Source organism: Mus pahari, chromosome 13, assembly GCF_900095145.1.
Source record: "Mus pahari chromosome 13, PAHARI_EIJ_v1.1, whole genome shotgun sequence".
In the NCBI taxonomy this organism is placed as follows: domain Eukaryota; kingdom Metazoa; phylum Chordata; class Mammalia; order Rodentia; family Muridae; genus Mus; species Mus pahari.
The window spans coordinates 92,436,202-92,458,342 of record NC_034602.1 but is presented as its reverse complement, the minus strand read 5'-3'; the positions used below and the strand labels follow the sequence as shown (position 1 = coordinate 92,458,342).

The following is a 22,141-nucleotide window of genomic DNA, read 5'->3' as shown; positions in this document are numbered from 1 at the left end:
ACTCAACGCTGGCCACAGGCATGTGTTAAACCCCGTGTTAGGTGAGCAAAGAGAGAAACACTATCTGTAATTCAGAGGGTGTGGGGGTTTAGAATAAATCAGTTGCTTGTGAGACAATGAGAACTTCCTGGCAATGAGAACTCCGAACAACTTCTTATGGACCAACATAAAAGAGACTAGAAGAGGTTGTGTCCTCCACAACACTGTCCATAGTAGACAGTGGTGACTACCATGTCATAGAACTATCCCCAAATATCCTCACTAAAAACCACCGTCCTGTGGGGCTTTGTGGTTAAGAGCACTTGTTGCTCTTGCAGAGGTCCGAGATTTGGCTTCCAGTACCCATATATCAGCTGAAAAGTATTCTTAACTCCAGTGTCGGCAGCCTGGCAGTCTCTCCTCACCTCTGAGGGCACTAAGTACTCATGTGGTACACATTTAGAGGGCAAAGGAGACGAGATGTCACTCCTGAGGTTAGATTAGAATGACACTTGTTCTGCCCCGCTCATCCTCTCTTGGTAGCCCAGGCAGAGACCCACCTGTGAGAAAGTTGAAGGTGGCCTGGAGCCGACTATAGTGTCAACTACTGTGTTGGGGCAGCCAAAGAAACATCCTAACCCCACTGACTCAGCCCAGGGCAATAAGAAGAGCTTGGAACAAAGAGAGTGGAGATGTAGGGGAAGCAAGCCTTGCTCGGATTCCCACTGGGGGCAGAGGGGAGATTGGTGTTTATTTAAGGATTCAGCCATGAGTTCCCATTGCCCCAGACCAGACAAGGCCCCTCTTTAAAGACCTTTATTTTATTTTATTTTTTAGATTATGAAATAGCAAATTATGCTTCAGAATTGGGTCTGAGGTAGTTCAGTATCTTTCCAATGGAATAGAACATGGAGTTAAGACTTTTTTAAACCCCTAGATGAAGAGCACCCTAACTGCTTATCCAACTCCAAGTAGTATGCCCTAAAATACTGTACATGCAAGCAATAGCAAAGAAAAAATTCCAGTTGCTGCATTGAAAGATCCAATTACATAAGGCAACTTGCTAAGTTTTCAATTAGGGGTTCTAAAATCTAAATTTAAATCTTCTCAAAATATGTTATGATCTGCCACAAAAATCTAGGTAGACATTTTAGGCCAGTTTAAAATTATCAACATCACCAAGTCACAAAATTTTCTGCCCATATTCCCAAGTGTAAGCTTTCTTTGTTTTGGTTTGTGGTATCTGCAAGGTGTGACATATTTAGTCTTTCACCTTTCATCTAATCATCTCCATTCCCACAATTATGTCTTAAAAATATATCTTATCTATGTGTCCTTTTATTTATTTCCTCCATATGACCTTGCCCTTGAATCACTGGGAGACAATTCATGAATCATGGCACTGTCTTAGTCAGGGTTTCTATTCCTTCACAAACATCATGACCAAGAAGCAAGTTGGGGAGGAAAGGGTTTATTCAGCTTACACTTCCTTCCACATTGCTGTTGATCACCAAAGGAAGTCAAGACAGGAACTCACACAGGGTAGGAACCTGGAGGCAGGAGCTGATGCAGAGGCCATGGAAGGATGTTACTTACTGCCTTGCTTCCCCTGGCTTGCTCAGCTTACTCTCTTAGAGAACCCAGGACTAGCAGCCCAGGGATGGCACCACCCACAGTGGGCCCTTCCCCCTTGGTCACCAACTGAGAAAATGCCTTACAGCTGGATCTCATGGAGGCATTTCCTCAAGGGAGGCTCTTTTCTCTGTGATAACTCCAGCTGTGTCAACTTGACACACAAAACCAGCCAGTACAGGCACCATATCTCCACAGAAGCCTATCACCATGGAACCATGATACCGCATGCCATGGCACCATATAGCAATGGCAACATCTCTCCATCAAAGCACATCACCATGACGACATACACCATGGTACCACATCTCCAATCACATTATCATTGTCATTCCATGACACCAGTCATCATGACACCATGATGCCATTACACCATCTCACCATGACACTCATGTCACCATGACAGTATATCACCATAACCTGTCACCATGACCCCATGTCACCATGACAGTATGTCACCATAACCTGTCATCATGACCCCATGTCACCATGACAGCATGTCACTCTGACAGTATGTCACTATGACACAATCTCACCATGACACCATGTTACCATGACACCATGTTACCATGTCACCATATACCTTAACACTGTCACACCATGGAACCATGACACCACACCAGCTTGATACTGTGCCACCATTACACCAATCACCTTATCACTGCCATACCAAGTCACCATGTTGCAATGGAATCACATGCTATGACTTCTGTCTAGGTCCCGATGTGGATTAGACATGTTCTTGGGTCTATGCACCCCACCTCACATCTGGAAACTGCCTGCTTCTAAGTGCATGCTCAATAGATCCATTTTAAGTTACTGGATCTTGTCTCACTGATAACATTGGCTTGGTTCAAGCTAGGCAAGGCAAAATCTTTCCCTAGACCTGGCCAAAACCCGAATCATCTGTGTTGGTGGAAATGTTGGGTCTGGATGTTGGCAGCCATGCTTCTCTCCATACATGTCAACAAAAGTAGGAAATGCCTGTGGCTGAGGAAGAGGAGGGAAGCATACAAAAGGTAGAGTCAGACCAGAAGCAGGAGGCGGAGCTCCGGGAGCAGGAGGCGGAGCTCTGGGAGCAGGAGGCAGACCTCCAGTGATGTCTCTCTTGGGCCTCTTGCATTTCATTCTAGTTTCCTTACGATAATTTCCGTTTTTAATTCTTCCCATCACTTAAACAGTCCTAACACACCATAGCAACCTCCTAATTGTGCTTCTTGCTTCCTGTCTCTATGTTGTGTGCCTCTGTGAGGGAACAAAAGGTTATCTCTATACTTGGGTTTTTCAGCCAGACCTGAGAACCTAGCAGGGGAGTGAAGACCCGGAGGTATGGAGTTGGACAAACACTGAATTGCACAGAGTAGAAAGTCGAGGGGACAGAGCAAGGCAAGGGGGCTCAAGGAGGGCAGTTATCTAAGGTAGAGAAGTGACAATAAAAATGAGGTTACGTCAACGGCATTTCCTCCTGCTTCCCTCGGCCCCTACACACACTCCTTGATGATAAGCACTGCCCTTTCCTTTCGGCAAGGGCATCTTTCACACGTGACTTTATCTTCTGCTCTCAAGAGACAGGTGAGAGCAGAGTGACACAGTTAATGCAGCAGCATCTGAAAGGCAAATTTAGGGCTGGTGTGTTCTAGCGCCTCAACTACTCATAGGCAGGTGAAACGACTCAGAGGATGAAAACACCTGACCTTAGTTTAAGAAGTGGGAGCCTTTTCGATAATGAAGTGGACACTTGCAAAGGAAAGTTAATGCGGGTGTATGCTTGTTTAACATTTTTTTATTATTATTGATTTTTGTTTTGTACAGTAGAGGAGGCAGAAAGACTAAGAGCCAGAGGCGATGGAAATGGTGTTGCCCTCACACATCAGCGCAGACACACATAAACTCACAGAGATTGCAACAGCATGCACAGGAATATATAAAGTTATTGGTAACAGATAAAGGACCAGGACTTTCCAAATAAGAACCGCCTGTGCTCTGGATCCCGTGATCCGGGGGGGGGGGGGGGGGCGGCGGTGTTTTTCAGAGGCTACAACAGCAGGCAATGCTGCCATCTTCTGGAGAGTGTAGAAATTACACCACTCGGTCATTTTCATTCAAATGTTAGCTTCAGGATTTGAAGATTTATGAAAGAATATATTTTAGAAAAAGAAGTATAGATTTGTGTACGGTGGTGTACATAGATAATCCCACTACTTGGCAGTCTGAGAATGGTCTAGAGTTAGAGGCCAGCCTGAGCTGCGCAGTGAACTTGAAGCAAGCCTGGGAGAGGGAGGAAGGAAAGAAAGAAGGGAGAGAAGGAGGGAGGGAAGGAAGGAGGGAGGGAGGGACGCAGGGAGGGAGGGACGCAGGGAGGGAGGGACGCAGGGAGGTTGGTTCCAATTACATGTAATGATAATGTTTATCTTTTAAATCATAATGATATTGTTAAATTGTAACTCTACACTGAACTCTGGAAAGGCTGCAATTTAGGAATTGTTGTCGTCTTTGAGTGAGCTGTGTTTTTACTCTAACGTGATAGCACCAAATTACCAGCATCGAGTCAAAAAACCTAGCTTAGTTAAACGCACTTTGCGTAGAACCAACTCCAGACCCTGTGTGATTGTTTCTCCACCCAGACTGGCTAGAAGAATAACCTTAAGGGATCTTGGCCGACTTTGGATAAGGGGTGCTCTTGCTTAGTTAATTGAGAACAGAGCATCTAAGGGTGGAAAACAGCAAAAATGATATTAGCACAAAGATGTTTGCAGCTTCACCACTAGTATTGTTAAGAAAAAAGAAGAAAGAAGCAAAGATGATTTGGGGTTAGCTGTGGGGATGTGAAAACTATAAAACACGAGAAGACATGTATATTGATAAGCACATAAAAATGACTCTGGCTGAGACTATGAAAAATGTCCATGCTTTCAGAGCATAGCCAAGAGGCCAAACTGTCTGCTGCTGGGTAAATGACATCTGGAACCTTCTGCATCCCGGTGAGTGCGCCATTTCCTGCGCAGCTCCCTGATTATTGGCAAAGTAAGCACACTCTATTCCCAAAGAGAGACCCTCAGTAGTTCCCCTTACCTGCGCGCACACACAGTTTCTAGAAAAATGGTGGAAATAGTTCTTCATTTTTCCCCTCAAAAGACAAATTATCAACCCAAATGGAGTCCCGTTCTCGAGGGAACAAGTTGTTTTTTTTTTTTCCTCCCTCTGTCTGCGTGTCTCTTTTCGTTCTCTGTAGTTCTAGAACTTTCTCATTCCTCCAGGTCATTTGCTCCCATCAAGCCTCCCCCTTGCTAAGGCCGGGCAGAGAGTCACATCCCTTCTGCCTTAAATGGAAAGGGATAGGAGAGTAGCCCTTTGAGGACCAGAGTGACCATCTGAAGAAAAATCGTATTGCCCCTACATGTACTATTGCCTTTTGACAGCACAGAAAATATAAGCCTACTTAGCACTGCGGGCCGGAATGGGGGGTGGGGCACAGCCATGGCAGGGAGGGCACGAGGCTGCAGCACTAAAATGATAGCGGGGAGTTGTCCAGCTTCCCCTGCGCTCGCTCGCCTGGCCTTCTTCCCCAAAGGAGCTAACCTCCAGCAGGTTTCCAGGCTGGACTGTGTTGAGCAAGAAGACTGTTGTCTTGCCTTTCCGGTCCGCTGCACAATGAGACCCCTGAGCAGTCACTTCATGCATATTCAGCTGCTTAAACTAACAGTCCTGATCTGTGTTGGAAGGGGGCCCGGGCTTCCTGATCATGCCTGCTCCAGTCAGATGATTCTCTATCAGGGATGTCTTCTGTCTGCTGCGTTGTGGTACAAAGGCAGAGGGAGACCTCTTATGATTTAAATCCTGTGTTTGAAGCCGATGCAGATAGAAAAACAGCGAGAGAACTCAGGCAGCACCTACTGTAACTAACGCTCAGATGAGCGGTTTTTCGAGACGCAAAACATCTTTGCATTTTATTCTGATGACTGGCTGTGTCTTAATTGTTATCATCTGGAAGCCAATGAGGTACATTCACCAGATACCCAAATGATGCATCTGTTAACTCCCTGTCAGCAGAATCTAGCAAGCCTGGGGTAGAGGGGCGCAGGGGCACAGGGGCGCAGGGGTGCAGGGGCGCAGGGGCGCAGTCCACTCCATCGAATGAACTGGGATTAGAGTTCTCCCTTACAGTTTCCTCTTCACCGGACAGAGGCCTAAGAACAGTCAAAAGGTCTAGAATTGAGCATTATATGATAGTACATGCTCTTTGCACTGGCTGCACCTTACAAGTTACCTGGTACTTTTGTCCATTGCTTCGAAAACCTACCCACTAGACACAACCCAAGAAGGAAAGATGTATATGGGTATGTAGCTTTAAAGGTTTTTTTGTTTGTTTGTTTGTTTGTTTTGTTTTGTTTTTTTCTGTCTGGTGGGAGGGTAGGGCAAAGCAGCTCACATCACAGCAGACATGAAGCAGAGAAAGAATTTCTCAGAAAGGGCAAGAGGGCAAGAGGCAGCGCGCAGACCGATACCTGCAGCGACTCCTTCCTCCAAAGGCCTTGCCACCTACTTTTTATGGTCTTCAGATGACGTCATCAGGTACTGATGCAATGATCGGTCCCTTGTTCAGGTCAGAAATCTCATGATCTAATTGTCTCTGGAAACGCATTCATGCACACTTCTAGAGGCGGGTGTTCCTTTTCAACCAAGTTTCATTTTTGAAATAACCTAACACATTAATATGGTTTGGCTAACCAAATAGACTATATGCCACATACTTTGGTGAGGAATTTCATGAAGAAACCTCTATACCTTCCAAGCTAAAGCCATCCAGTCAACTTTTCTCTGATGCCACTTCCAGTCAACACTTTATGCCATTTCCAGCTGCAAGATGCAAGAATGTCTAATATATATATATGTATATATATATAACATATGTAATATATGTACATATATATACATATATGTACATATATTATATATATATGTACATCTATATTACATTATATAAATTGAATTGATAGAACTTAAAAGAAACCTCCAATCCTCTGCCTTAGAGAATTTCTAACATGAACATGAGGAAAATTCTCCCTATTATTCTTCCTTTTCAAATATCCGTGTGTTAACTTCATTGAGGAGTCCGGGGCTAAAGGCAGCTGGCTAACTCAATACACCAATACCTATGAACCTGGGCTCATTAGGCTTCTTAGTTGAAAGAAACAGAGACTCGCTATAGTGGTTAAGACGGCAGGTGTGTGCTGAGGAGGGAAGTGGGACTTGAGAAGAGTCTGGGAAAGCCTGGTGACCAACAGGAGATGGCAGTCCAGTGTGCCATCGGAGGAAGGCCATTTCCCTCAGCGCTGGGAATACAATGCTTTCCTTTATGCTTCAGATTAATGGGGTGCATGTACCCCTCTCTGCTGCTGTAATTTCCAGCCCCAGTAAGCCCATATAAAAACACACAATCCAATTATTATAACTGTAAGCTACATGCCTAGGTTGGGCAGATCTAACACTATACTAACTTACTCCCCACCTTTAAGACCCCTTGCTACTTATGGTTTCTCCTGGCCACGTGGTTCAGGTCCATCGAGTCTTCTGTCCTCTCTCCTTCCCCTCTCCTCCTCTTCTCTCTCCTATGTGTCCCTACTCTCAAACCTCCAGTCCCCCCTCTCCCCTCTACTGCCCAGTCGCAGGCTCTGGCCTTTACTGAAGGTTCACGTGAGATCACTGAGAATGAGCTGAGCTGCTGACTGGGGCAACCCCTCTTGAGGAAGCAGAGTGAACATCAGAAGACAAATAGCATGAGGCCAGCCCACACCACCTCTCCATTTACGCTTCTCTGTGTCTCCCTTCCTGGTTTTGTTTCTGACCACTTTCACGGTTCTTTCTTTTTGTATATCCAGGTTTCCAAGAAGGAAAGGCCAAGTTGGACCTGATAGCATCATCAGGTTCAGGGAAAGCCTTGCCGCTGGCTTCCTAGAGGCTGCAAGCCACTAGAGACAGGCTCCTAGCTCCTTGGTGTCAGACACCCACCCTGTCCAGCCACTTAGGATCAGATGGGAGATTTGAGTAGTGAGAACAAGTTGCCTGTGCCTGGGACACCTGAGAGACCCCAGGTGGGACAATTATCTTTGAAGGAACTGTGCATTTGCAGGAACCCTGCAGTTTACTGCAGAGTCCAGAACCAAGATAGACACGTATGCTGGGCTATAGCAGGTAATTCCAGGTCCTGCTCTAGACCTCCTAAATTAGCATCTCAAAGGGAAGGATTAGAGAATATGTATGCATATTTAAATGTATACACACACACACACACACACACACACACACACACGCACACGCACACGCACACGCACACGCACACGCACACACACACACACACACACACACGTATATATCCTCAAGGGAACGCAGCTTTGGCCTTGTGAAGGAAGGATAAAGGGGATCAAACCAAAGTCTAAATTCTCTAACAGTAGGGATAGGTAGGGATACCTGGTAGGAAAGCTCACATGCGCTGTAGTGTGCATCTGAAGGTAAATACCCTGGTAAGACAGAAGAGCTGAGGTGAAATAGTCTCCCTCAGAAACAAAAGCTGAAGGGTTTTGTTTTCCCATACCTTCCAGAATATGCAGATGAGTCTCTGACAGGATATTAAGAATGAATAGCAATCTCAAACATTACAAGGTTTTCATGAGGTCTCATCAAAGCTAAGAATTTACTCCAGTCTCTCCTCCTGTCTATAATAGATATGTTTACTGAGCTATCACAAGTTAGTTATGTGGGGGGGGGGGTGCACATTCGTGCAAATGCCCTTGGTGGAGAGACACAGGAGCGCCCTGGACATGGAGTTATGGCCAGCTGCGAGTCCCCAAAGATAGGTGCTGGGAACCAAACTCAGGTTCTTCACATGGGCAGGATGAGCTCTTAACCAGTAAACCATCTCTCCAGCCCTCTTCAACATACAATTTTAGAATGCCACTACCTTAATTACAAAGGAACATTTCATGAAGTAATTTAAGAAAAATACTTTTATCTTAGTAAGAAAAAAAAACTAAGTAGTTGGAAAGTTTTAAAGAGAGAATTGTCTACCGTGAATATATCTTAATAGTCAAAGGCACCGTAATAAATAAGCACACAATTCTTCTGGGAATTATTATCTTTATTACAAAACAAACACTTTTCATGAGGTAATGCTTCAATGGCACTTGACCAAAAAACAAATCAAAACAAATCAAAACAAACAAACAAACAAAAACAAGAAAAGATAAAGAAACAACAACAAAATAGTTGAGCCCTATGTGCAGAATTTTTCTATGTGCAACACATAGAAAGGGCTCAGGGGTAGTGTTTTCACTGCACATAAATAATCTGGAAAAAATAAAGCTATAAATCTTTTTTTAATTATGGTTTTCTCCCATCTCCCCAGCAAATTTTCCTCCTCCTCCTCATCATCGAGGCCATGTTTCCAGAAGGCCCACAAAAGCACTCTGTAGGGTAAAATTAGCTGAGAAAAATATGTTATCCAAGATATCCCATTGTGCCATCATTTGAGAACGCCTTTACATACTAAATATTTAATTGCATAAGATTTAATACTGTTTATCTCAAGAATAAATAGAATTATATCGTCTTCAATGGAGAAATCCTATGTAACCTTCCAACTCATCTTTGCTACTGTGGAACCTCTGATTCTCCAAAGCAAAGCTGGTCACTCCCTGTGCTCCCATTCCCTGTCATACATGCCTCAGCTGTGGCAGGGGCTTGCTGCACTAATCTCTTACACACACACACACACACACACACACACACACACACACACACCTTAGCCAAAGCAATGTAGCCCAGCTCCAGGCGCTCCTTTGTATCCTTTAATGTGTTACTTTTGAGTGCCTCTTGGACCAAGCTCCTCCGGAGCAAGACTGAGCCTGAAGCACCCCCCTCCCCCACCCAGTGCTGTGCCTGGTGTGTAACAGAACCCTAGTAGTCACTGTCAGGTTGGTGAACCAGAGCATCTGTGAAGACACTGTGCACGTGATTCCTGTGTTCTACTCTCACCATGTGTGCTCTGACATCATCCCGCATACTTAAGCCTCTAAGGAGTGGGAGACACCCTGGAAAAGAGTGTCATGTCCAACAATTCCTCACAGGGGAAAACAAACAAACAAACAAACAAACAAAAACAAAGCAAAACAAAACAAAAACCTGCCCCTGGTTTTCCTTCTGACCAAAACATCAATAAATTATAGTTATAGTGAACTCTCTACTCTGGAGTCCCCAACACTCCATCCTGTGAGAGCCATTTCTTAGACAAGCTAATGCTAGTAGCCGTCCTGACAGTCATTGTCATCTTGGTCCCCGATAGGCTTGTTGTGGTAAGCATCAACTATTAGTTTCCTACTGTCAGCTTCCATGTTTTTGGGGTAGATGTCCTCCTCGCTGCTGGAAGTGCTCCCTGTGGAGTTGCTCTCTTCTTTGGATCGGCTACTGTCCTGAGAGTCGCTGTCAGCATCTTCCTCAGAGCGGCTGTCCTGCTCAGACTGGCTCTCCTGACTCTCAGTGGATGCGCTCTGGGACTGGGGGCCTTCCTGGCTGGAGCTGTCCCCATCCTGGGCCGACTCCCGGCTCTCCTCTGAGAGGCTGGGGCTCTCATTGGACTCGCTGTCAGCTTGCTCCTCGGTGGACTGGCTTTCTGAGCTGGAGAACGTGTTCAGGCTGTCCTCCTCGCTGGACTCACTGTCTCCTTGGTCTCCTGTCTGACTTGTGTTATCTGGGTTGTCACCCCTGGACTCGCTGGTCACCCCTTCCCGAGACTCACTGCTGCTTTCCTGGGATGGCTCCCCAGCCTCTTCACTGGACTCACTGCTGGGATCTTGTCCCTCTGGGCTGTCTTCCTGGGACTGGCTCTCCGCTGTGTCCTCCTGAGACTCGCTCCTGCTTTCCTCCTTGGAGGCGGCATCCTCTGTGGAGTCGCTCTGGGTTTCCCTGCTGTTGATGTCAGTAAGCTCACCTCTGTAGTCTTCCTCAGAGATGCGGGACCTTCTGAAGGACTTCCTGCTTGAAAATTCCACAGACTGGCTGTCATCTGAATCCTGAGTGCTTGTGGGCTCGTGGTCCCCTTTAGATTCTTCCGACCTGATACCAGCGCTGCTCATTCTGACGTGGCCTCGATCACTCCTGGTGCTCTCGGGGTCGTCGCTCTGCATCCCATCATCGTCGAACTCAGAGCCATCCCCGTGGCTACTCTCCCTCTCGCTGCCACCTCCCACCCGCTGTTCTTCACTCTCACTGTCCTGAGTGGAGTCGCCTGCCTCAGGCTGGCTGGCTGCCTCATCCTCACTGTCGTGGTCCTTGCTGTCACTGGGGGTATCTTGGGCACTGTTTTCTTGAGAGGTGCTGTCTTCACTGGACTGTGTGTTGTCTGCAGAGTCCTCATCACTGTCCAGTCTGGAGGGTCCTCCCCACTGTCCTTCTTCGGGCCCTAGACCATTGTCCTCATCGCCAAAGGTGTCATCTCCACTGTCATCTTCATCATCCTCCTTATCAGCGCCAGTCCCCGTACTCTTAGAGAGTCCACTAGCCGGTCTATACTGGCCTCTGTCGTAGCCCAGCTCCTCTTGAGACTCACTGCTGTCCGTGTGGTCACTATTTGCCTGAAGTCAAGGTAAACAGCTACGGTCAGTGTCCAGGGGCTGAAGCAGAGGGAGATATCTAGATCTGGGACTGGCTCTATCTGCGTTTCCTCCCTAGGCTCTGAAATCCCTCCCAAAACTTAAACAAAAAGAAAAAAAAAAGATTAAAACTCAAGTGAATTCTCTTTCTTTGTTTTCTTCTTCCTTTCCTTCCTTCTTTCCTCTTTCCTTCTTTTCTTTCTCTCTTTCTTTTTTTAGACAGAACCTTATCCAATAGCCCAGGGTAACCTGGAACTTACTATGTAGCCCAGGCTGGACTTCCTCTGCCCTCAATCACTTGAGTGTTGGAATTACACACATGAGCCATCAGACCCAGCTACTTCCTGTTTTGTATGCATATTCCTCAGTGCTGCAACCTGCCCTGCCTTGTTTAGAGTTGCTCCTCAAGCTGCAGTTCCTATCCTCCCTTGAGAAGTGAGAGGATATGGAGTCACTACATCACAGTCTCCCCTAAGCGGTTATCTTCCCAAATGCTCTGGTTTTAAATTTCCATAACATTCTTTGGTGAATATTTAGTTAGTAAGAATAAGCAGGCTAATGACTCATCTCCCAGGTCTGGCCCTGTTAGGGAAGAAAGTGAGTCTACACTTCAGAAAGAACCAAAGCCTGCATTTTCTGGGATCCCCACAGAACTGTCTGGGAATAATGATAGGTCAGAACTAGGGAGGCCACCCAGTAATAAAGCCCTCATGTAGCAAGTATGAGACCCTGGCTTTGGTCCCCAGTACACAACCACACGAGCATGCACGCGCACACACACACCACATATCACACACACATACACTCACACACATATCACACACACACACATATACGCACACATCACACACACATATACACACACACACACCACACATACCATACACATCACATATACCACACACATCACACACACACACACACATACACACATATCACATCACACATCACACATCTCTCTCATACACATCACTCACACAAATCACACACACACACACACATACACACATGTACATACACACATCACACACAGATACTTTTAAATAAAATAGATTAGCTTTTTGCCTTTCTTATTCCCTTAGGACTCTGATAGAACTGCCTTAAAGAGACAGCTGTTTTTAAGAAAGGCATTACTTATCTGACTTGGCCAGTGGGTGAGGGTGTGTGTATGTGTGTGTGTTAGTTGTTTTACCCCCTTGTTTTGTCTTTTCTTTTTTTCAACTAAGAGGGACATTTAGGGACACAGTGTCTCAGATGATAAAAATGGAATGAACAGTGCATCCACATTTGCATTTTCTTCACCCGCTTTCCCCTTTTTATTTTATGGGACTGTTTATCCTGCATAACCAATGGTTAGAAAATATTATATTTAGAACTGTCGCCAGGTAATTTAATCTCCCGTCACTTCCCTGCAGGTCCCAAGCAGACAGAGAAGCTGAGGAAGTGTGTCTAATTACCTGTCCCTCCGGGCTGGCTTCACTTTCTTCTGATGACTCACTGTTCTGAAAGGAAAAGAAAAATGTTTGTCTTCCTTCTTGCCATTCCCAAGGAAAAATATGATACTCCTCATTCGCTCAACATTTATAGTTACTAGTTTCAGGGTGGTGAAAGGGAAAAGAATATTAAAGTCACTTCATGAGCCATTTTTGACAAAAACAAATGCGATACTGACCATGGGTGGTGGTGGTGGTGGTGACCCAGCCAAATCGCCCTGTGTAGAAGGAAGGAGAGAGAGTTATTTTTTGGGGGTAGGTTAGGTAGCTGCAAATGTGTGCAATAACTTTAGGTGATTCTTAAGTTTGAGGGAGGGGTATCATACTTTCATGATAAAATATCTAAAATCTAAGGTAAAATAAGTAATAACCTGAAATATGTTGAAATAGACATAGATTACTATATTTCTGACACTTTACCTAACATACGTTTATCTATAGATAGACAGACAGACAGACAGACATATGCTCCTACAACCAAAAGAATATATAATACAGGATAACACTGGGACTCAGAATCCAGAGCTAAGTCCCAACTAACCGATGGCTTTCCAGTAGTTTTGACCATAAAAACAGCTGTTTGGGTGTTAGCAACGACAGTCCTGTGTCCATGAAACCTTTAAGGCTCAGGTACTGTGGAGTGGCTGCTTGTATGTATATAAAAGGGTGAGCAGCTCACCTCCACTGACCTCCAGTTCCTTATTCACACACTAAGAAAAGTATCACGAACTGTGTGATGATACGAGGCGGCTGTGAGAGTGGATTTAGCCTATGGCATGTGAATATTATTGGTATCGTTCAGTGTATATACATCAAAGAAATAATCCACTTTTGAGTATTTCCACTTTACAAAACTCAAGAATTGATAAAGTTGAATCGAGAAAGGAATTAAACTCTTTTGGGGGTCGGCAGAGGACACCGACATCAAAGGCAGATGTTAAATGTAGCTGCTACAATCATAGTTGTGATTTCTTTCACTTTCCTTAGTCCCACGATAAACATATTTATGAGCATTTGCTCACACTCGCTGAGCAGATTCTGCTCTGTCCCCCTACCCCACCATCTCCACTCTTCTCCTTAAACATGGAAAAGTCCTATGTGACATGCTCAGTGCACTCAATAGAAAAGGGAACAGTTGGCTACTGGCAAGTCTTCCACCTGCCTCCCAATGGTGGTAGCCTGGGGTATCTCAGCGAGAGGAGCTGCAACCATTTATTTGTCTTTGCTCCAAGGTACAGCAAGCAGACACAACGGAAACCTACTCCAGCTAGCCATCATTTGGAATTAACAGTCAGAAGAGAGGAAACATCAGTGTTTTTCTTATGAGAAACATGAGATTTCTCTCAAAAGAGAGAGCTCTGCAGTGAATGCTTTTAAATTAGCCAGACAAAGGACAAAAGATCACAATATATCCTGCGAGGTCTATTGTCACCTAAGGCAGGACAGGACCCAATTCCAGGCTTCTGACTTTGTTTGCTAAGTACCAAGAGAAATGGGTCCACGCTGCACCATATGGATAAGCCAACAGGAAACAAGATGGTGAACATAGTGTTCTGGCTTAATGCTTAACCTTGACCTCTAGCTCCAGTCTTAACAATTGAAGACTACCTGGCCCTGGCTCCCCTTTGGGAGGGATCTATTACACTGAGTAAAACGTGTAGACTTTTCTGTCACAGCATCACAGGTTTGAAGTCAGCCCCTCACATGTATTAAGCATATAACCTGAACAGACTACATTAATCTCTATGCCTCCATTTCTGTTGAGTAAAGGAATAAAATATGCCTAATCTATAGTGTTGATAGGGAAATGAGAAATGGGATACATACAAAATACCCAGAACTCTATCTGGTAGTGATCCTTGAATGACTGGCAGTTGGTAAATATAGAGTAATTAAGAGTTTATAGCAGGGCAGTGATGGTACACACCTTTAATCCTAGCACTTGGGAGGCAGAGGCAGGCGGATTTCTGAATCCAAGGCCTGCCTGGTCTACAGAGTGAGTTCCAGGGCTACACAGAGAAACCCTGTCTCAAAATGCCAAAAAAAAAAAAAAAAAAAAAAAAAAGGGTTCAGCACTCAGTAAACATTACCACCATGACAAGGACTACCAGGTACCCTATTAGGTATCCCTGCCTAATAGACATCTCCTGCTCTGATGTCTCAAAGAACAGCTGGGGCATTGTTAGTCATCTCCCTGTACCATGGTACACATCACTATAAGAACGAAACCAGAAAAGGTTTCCTCATCGAATTACACCGCATAGGAATTGGAAAATTATTTTCTTATATGAACTCAGAATCATAGTTCGTACTACCTACAGCTTTGGCATTTATATGCTCTTAATTTACTTACCACAGCCGTGATTTGCCATCACGCCAACTAGGTTATACTAATCACATATTAAAATTAAAATATTCTAGAATGGCTTATTTCTACCCACCGTCCTCTCTTCAGAGCTTTCAGATTCAGTATTTTGGTATCTGGCAACCTAGAAAACAGAACATACACAATAAACTCACAGGGAAATTCTGAAGGCAGCACTTATCAAGCTCCCACATCCTGGGGAGCAGTAATAGTTGACCTTTATCCTGTAATAAGATCACCCGGAGGTCTTGCAACAACTCAGCTTTCTGTGTCTGCTCCTAGATGGCAGTGGATCTGAGGTAGGATTCAAGAATACAAATTTCTAACAGAGTCCTGATTAATGCTGATTTTGAAGCTCAGGGGTGACACTCTTAAGACATTGGTATGAGGAAGAAGAGAATCATAGTTGGGTGAACGGACTAAGAAATAACTTGGCTGTGTTGAAAGAAAACAGCTTCCTACACAAGAGACTATTATTCTCATCTTTCTGAAATGTACAGAGCCACCTGGTCCATAGTCGTTCAAGATGGTGGTATTTTAGGTCTAAGAGGGATATTATCTCCATCATTATACTTACTGGGAGAGCACAGGACAGCCCCCAAAGAAACACAAGGAGAATGACAGTCTTCATATTGGGATGTGATTCCTCTACCTGTAATGAAAGTCACAGATGTTTCACTTCATGATACAGTGATCAGGATGCTTTCGTTTTTACATTTTTAATAAATATGTTCATCTGAACATGTGGGTGAAACAGCGAAGACTGCATTTGTAGGATGGAATAGCATCCAGCCATAAAAACAGAACAAAGAGCCAAGAGATATGTGCATGCCACAAAGGAGAGGAGCCTTGTCAGCATTATACAGGATAAAACAAAGCCAGGTATGAAAGGCCTCAGTTTTACGGCTTAATTTATATAAGTTGTTCAGAATGTGCAAATCTTTAGAGACGGGAAGCAGATCTGTGATTTTCAGGGCTTGGAGTGACAGCATGGGGGTGGGGTGGGATTGGGGTGTGGGGGGCTGAGAAGTGAGGGTGGAGGTGCAGATGTCTTTTGTAGGTGATGAAGATGTCTTGAAGGGATTGTGGTAAATGTTGTTTACACCAATGAGTGTGCAAAAACCACTCCACTGGATGCTTCAAATAGGAAAATTACACCTTCTAAAGCTGTTCAAAAAGTCAACAGAAACATCACTCCTGAGAAACAAATTCTCAAAGAGGAGGCCTGCAGGTGTCTCTCCACCAATTCATAAGCTGTAAAAAGAAAGGGGTTAAAGAAAAAAGAAAGACGCCTTGCCAGTCTTACAGAGCCACCTAACATTTTATTCTCCTAAAACTAACCCCCTGTGTGTGCACGTGTGTGTGTGTGCATGTGTGTGTCTTCAGTCATTTTTATAGCTATATAATAAAGTCTAGACAAAAATAACTTGGTTTTGCACTTTTTTCGTTTTGATCTTCAAGCCAAGTGCCGTGGCAGGCTTCATATTACAGCCTCAGAAAGCTCTTAATGCCTACCATGATGCATTCAGCCATACATTATACATGATTGTGCTAAGTTCTCTCAAGTGTCATTCATGGCACCAGAGGACCCAGAGGAGATTAGAGGTTAGGGAAACGCTTGTGAGTCACACTGAGAGGAACAGGCCACATCAAGCTGCACTCCTCTGGGAGGATGCTTTGTTCCAAACATTGTGAATCAATAGCTTCAAAAATAATCAGTTCTGTATCTCAAAGTGGACCCACCCAATGCTGATGTTAAAATAAAAAAAAAAAACCTATCAAAATGGTCTGAAGGGAAATAATTTTCCTACTCTGGTAAACCCTCACAGCTGCTCTAACAGGCACACTTGATTGAACTCCACATGTTTTAAGAAATTCTGCAAGTTCAGTACTCATCCGTTTCTTTGTTGATGTGGAAATGTATGACAGATAGCGAAAATACATTTAAGCCACAGGTTTGCAACACAGGCTATCGATTAGTACCACTTGGAAATCTTTCAGAATATTTTCTTTACTGTAATTTAACATGCTACAATAAGTAGTTTTCACATTATATTGATTTATTCTTAAGTTCTTTCCATAATATCAACTGGGAAGACCATATTAAAAGACACGCAACTGTAGCTAAAATAAGTCTAATTCAACAGATGTTGCTTATCACAATCAAACAGTTTTTAAGTTCTTAGATTCATTTTTTTTTAAAGGTTAAAAAAAAAAAATTCCCAGATGCAGTTTCCTCAAAACAACTACATGTCAGTCGCTTTGGTTTGTGGGCAAAAGGAAAGTTGTGCAGATTTCCTGCATTTTACAATCTCCTGATTTTTACAGTTTGAATAGAAGTGTAACTTCATAACTCTACGAAACACCCCCCCCCCCAGAAAACACCAGTGATTCCTCAGTTCTCTCGCAATTTCTTTAATTTCTCTGCTAACTAATAACTGAAAAGTGTGGAGATAAAATACGCAGTTACTGTAAACCAATAGAGGTTGTGGGTTTTCCACCAGGAGGTGTATGATGTCATTGCTCAAGTTTCTCAGGAGTGGAATAGGGAGCAGAGTAAGGAAGATGACCTAACGTGCTCAGGCTCCTAGAAATACCATTTACATCCCAACCTAAAACAGTAATTTCCCAAATAGAAGACAAGGAGGCCAAAACCAAGACAACCTGGTGTCACAAGAGAGCTGGTGTCAGCTCCCAGAAACTGTAGCCCGCCGAAGAAAGTCACACCCTAAAGCCTATGTTGGGTTTTCAATGAGTATTTTTATTGTGATGTTGATGTTTTTGTGAAGAATATTTCCAAATGAAATCACCAAACTTTTGTAAACTTTTTAGCTACTCTTTAAGAAAGATTAGAAGCAGAAATCAGCTCAGGATTCTGATTATCAGACTAACAAGGTAGATCCAGGCCCGCATACCGTGAAGCCAGAGCCACAAGCTCTCCTTCCATAGCCTATTACAGAATTTCTACCTTTGATATGTGGTTGTTTTATAAGAGCATCCAACGGATGGAACTCAACAGTCATGACTTGAATCATGACTGCTTGGAAGTCACTGCCCTGGAGACGTCCAGCCCTTCTGGGTGGTTAGCCTGGAGTTGAAAAAGATCTAAATTGTCAGGGCCTGGAAAGGGCTGTGTTTACAAATTTGTTCAAAATTCTACGTTAAGTAAGAAACTTGTTTTAGCATCTCCTCAAAGCTAAGTTTCACTCGTAAGGTATATATCTTCTTGGATGTAATCTGAAATAAAGGAAGGAGCCAAAGGGGGGAAATCAAAGGGTGAAAAGTCATAGGCTCTTTTTTTAAACCCCTGGAAAATAACTTTGATTTATTTTCTTCTTATAGTTAACTTTGAAAATACTAATGAGCAATATATTCATTTATGAGTCACTAATAATTATTTATTGAAAACATCCAATGTTAGGGACTGTTATAGGTGCTGAGATATAATTCCCTATAAAAATAATACATGGTACTGTTATTACTACAATCAGCTAATCAGCAGTTGTTTTAATTTCTTCACCATTACTCTTTGAAAATAAAGTGCAACTCGGTCAGAATATAAACTCTATTAGAATTCAGAGAACTAAATGAACAAAGAAAGCTTTCCAATCTTTCCAGTAATTGTGAGTGTCTCTAGGACAATTGCTACCAACCTAAATATTATACTCCTTCCTCCACAGCGGGATAATCACAAAGTGCCCCAAATACAGGTTGTAGAAACCTCTAAACATCAGAGACACCCTGGTCCACATCACCATTTGGTGAACAGTAAACAGACTAAAGAATCTGTAGAAAATTCTTTGTTCTCATGTGTTTAATCAACAGGATTAAGTAGGGGCAGGCCACAAGACTGTCAGTCAAACTGAAACCTGAGGAAACCAGGAGTCTGCTCTCAAAGGGGACAACTCACTTTCTCCCTTCAGTGTCTCCTGAACGTCATAGGACACGTGGCCTGACCACTCTCTGTCAGAAGGATAGATACTCCAGCTACTGACGAGGTGAAGTAATGTAGAGTAAAATCATGTCTGGCAGGAGTGTGTGTATGTGTGTGTAGTATGTATGTGTCTCCTACCTAATGTATATGTGTATCCTATGTAATATAGGTGTGTATGTGTGTGTGTCCTACCTAATGTATTTGTGTATAGGTGTGTGTGTATGTCCTACCTAATGTATATGTGTGTGTGTGTATGTGTGTATGATGTAGTGTGTGGTGTGTGTATAGCATGTGTGTGTGTGGTATGTGTGTGTATGTGTGTCTCCTACCTAATGTATGGGTGTGTGCATCTATGTGTATGTATGTATGTGTGATATGTGTGTGTGTCTGTGTGTCCTACCTAATGTATGTGTGTGTGTGTTTGTTTGTACGTATGTATTTATGTATGTGTATGTGTGTGTAGTGTGTGTGTGTGTCCTACCTAACAGGCAATCCCACTCAGCATTTATTGGAGTCCATCTGCATGCAAAGCATTATATTACCATGAGGATCCAGCTACCCAAATGCATGCACACTGTCAGGATCACCTTTCAGGTGCATACACAGTTCAGAATGGCCACCATATTCTCCGAATGTACTAGGCTGAGAGGCAATCAGTTACCTGACTGCATTTTGAAACACCCGCTACACTGACTTAGATGCTCTTGCATCTCCACCTCTAAGAAACATCTGGATAAAAGTTGTGTTTTATTAATGAAAGCTAAACTCCAAGGGGACTTTCCCATCAGCCTCCTGTTTAGTAAATGTTCTCTTTCAAAGTAATTAGACAGAGCTCTAATTAAGGCATCACCAGGCAAACACCTGACTCTTTTGACTACCATGTCATTTTTAATATCAGTGTCATTGGCTATTGTGACAGTGACTCCAAAAAAACAAAAATAAGAATAGGTTTTACTCAAGCTTAGCTCGCCCCATCTTCCTCTGGAAATCAATGCCTTATAACATGTTCATATTTCATATTTTTAAACACCAAAGCTAAAGTCATTTTAAGAATTAAATGATGGAATGGTCTTACCCTCTCTGGCTTCCAAGGTCTTTTTCCACAAGGTCAAAAGCTCAGTGAAGTTCTTGCAGAGGGATCTCAGAGAAGCCGCTCTCCAGCTGCTGCTCAGAAGGCTTGTCTGACAGAGCAGAATTTAAACTCTGCTGCAGCTCCTCAGAGCCAATGAGCCTCAGGCTTGGGGTGACTGACATCACAGGTGTCACCAGGACCCCATACACCCACACTTCCTCCAGCTGGCAGAAGTGAGCCTTCTCTAAAAAGCTCTTGTGGTTCTCAAATGACTAGACTAGTTTCCATTAAATTGAAGATCTTCCTAAAGCTTTATTTTGCTTTCTAAATATATGTCTTTCGCATCCATGCAGGCTTGTGAGCATTATAAACAATGACCATGTCTCCCGCCCACGAACAGATCCCAGAAGACCCAGGGGTGGGAAAGGCGAGTCAGAGAGGGGTAGAGACCTTCTTGCTGGTGCTTATTTCCAGGTGGTGTATGAGGGAGGCTACTAAGCATCTACATTTTCCTAAGTTGTTAGTGTTGAGAATACGGCCTTGTATTTCTTCTCTTCTTCTTGTCACTTTTAACAGTCTCTACTAAACACCCCTTACCCCATCTACAGACAAAGACTCCAAATTCTTACTGATCTAAGGAGGTGCCATTCGCACACTTCCATGTGAACAGGAAATGTTAAAGTGCCTCGCTTCGGTAACGTTTATTTTTAACAACAACAACAACAAAATGATGCCCCATTATCCCCTGAAACTACTTAGCACATTTTAGCAATTTTTGAAATCGGAACTGGATTAGAGGAATGCTAACTAGGTGGATCACATCCAGAGAAGTATTGCCAAGAGCATCTACTCCATCACCAGAACTGAAATGAAAACATTGTTTGCTAGAGTCTTTCTGAGGAGTGTGCTGAAGTTGGCTGAGGGTTCTGGAAGTGGGTTTGGCACCTGTTCAGGAGCATACTCAAGTAACAATCGCATACCACTAAATAAACGCTTCAATGATATAATATACAGCACCAGGCTTTAATTTCCCCTAGGGTAAGGAAATTGTTTTGTTAAGTGAAGTACACACAATACCACAATGTCCCTAATGCCAGGGACAATTCTTGGGTCACCATAAGTCCTCAGTAAATATATTTTTGTGTGAATGGATGTAAGGTATACAATTAGCTTGACTGAAACACTTGCATGACTCACTTGCTTTTTTAGATACAACAGACTGGAAAACATTTTCAAATATGTAAATTATTAGATTTATACAATGTAAGCTTAAACTTGGCTGGCAGGGCAGGATATGAAGAGGAGGAGTCTATTTTCATACAGAGTTGGTCAGAGGCCAGCGTTCATGGGGAGAAGCTCTAAATGACACGTGTTCTGTTCTGGTTCTGAATTACACTCCCTGGTGGCTCCACAGCCCTGCCTGAGGTCTATCCTAAATGAACCTTATAATCTCATGTGAGAGTGGATTCTGGGAAGGGTTGGGAGGAGGATATTGCTGTAGACTCTCCAAATTCCCACATCCAAGCCAAGAACCAACTAGATAGCAAGGTCAAAAGAAGACAACAGCTGAAACTAATCTCATGATTGATTATCTCTTGCTTCCTCAAAACATCATCCAATACTTTGTAGCTTGTACTTTGTAACTTTAAAACAACTATTGTTCACCCTCTTACAGAGTAGCCTGACGTCATCAGGAGGTTTGACTGGATAGACTTTCAGGGTCCTCCTTCATAGGAGGGTTGCCTGGGAGCTCAGACGGGATCATTGCCTGGGAGCTCAGCTGAAACTGAATAGCTTGGCAGTCTCATCACATGATGGCAGGGCCCTGACACCCACCCAGAATATTATTTTCTCCACATTCCATTGGTCACATCAGTCAGAGAGCTACCTCAGATTCAGTAGAGAACTCGGGCCCTACCTCAGGATCTGAAAGTCAGAACAGAATGCAGAGAACAGGAAATGAGGAGGCAGGGTTTGAGATGTTGCTCTGTGGCGTGGCAAGCTATTCTCACAAGATACAAA

General features: G+C 43.6%; 1 protein-coding gene across 1 annotated transcript; it reads right to left on the bottom strand.

Moving 5' to 3' along the window:
* Positions 1–9,508: 9,508 nt before the first annotated feature.
* Dmp1 (dentin matrix acidic phosphoprotein 1) lies at positions 9,509–20,202 on the bottom strand. Its single transcript, XM_021211272.2, has 6 exons — positions 20,123–20,202; positions 15,691–15,765; positions 15,190–15,237; positions 12,928–12,966; positions 12,713–12,757; positions 9,509–11,237 (listed from the first exon to the last, which is right to left on the bottom strand). Exons 2-6 carry the CDS (start codon positions 15,742–15,744, stop codon positions 9,906–9,908), a joined length of 1,518 nt encoding a protein of 505 aa, XP_021066931.1. The 5' UTR covers positions 15,745–15,765; positions 20,123–20,202; the 3' UTR covers positions 9,509–9,905.
* Positions 20,203–22,141: the final 1,939 nt, after the last annotated feature.

Coding starts and splice junctions, on each gene's coding strand:
- Dmp1 (XM_021211272.2), bottom strand. CDS start 15,744: ATGAAGACTGTCATTCTCCTTGTGTTTCTTTGGGGGCTGTCCTGTGCT. Junction 12,967..15,189: donor AAAGCTCTGAAGAGAGGACG/GTGGGTAGAAAT, acceptor CCTTCTACACAG/GGCGATTTGGCTGGGTCACC. Junction 11,238..12,712: donor AAGCCAGCCCGGAGGGACAG/GTAATTAGACAC, acceptor CCTTGACTTCAG/GCAAATAGTGACCACACGGA.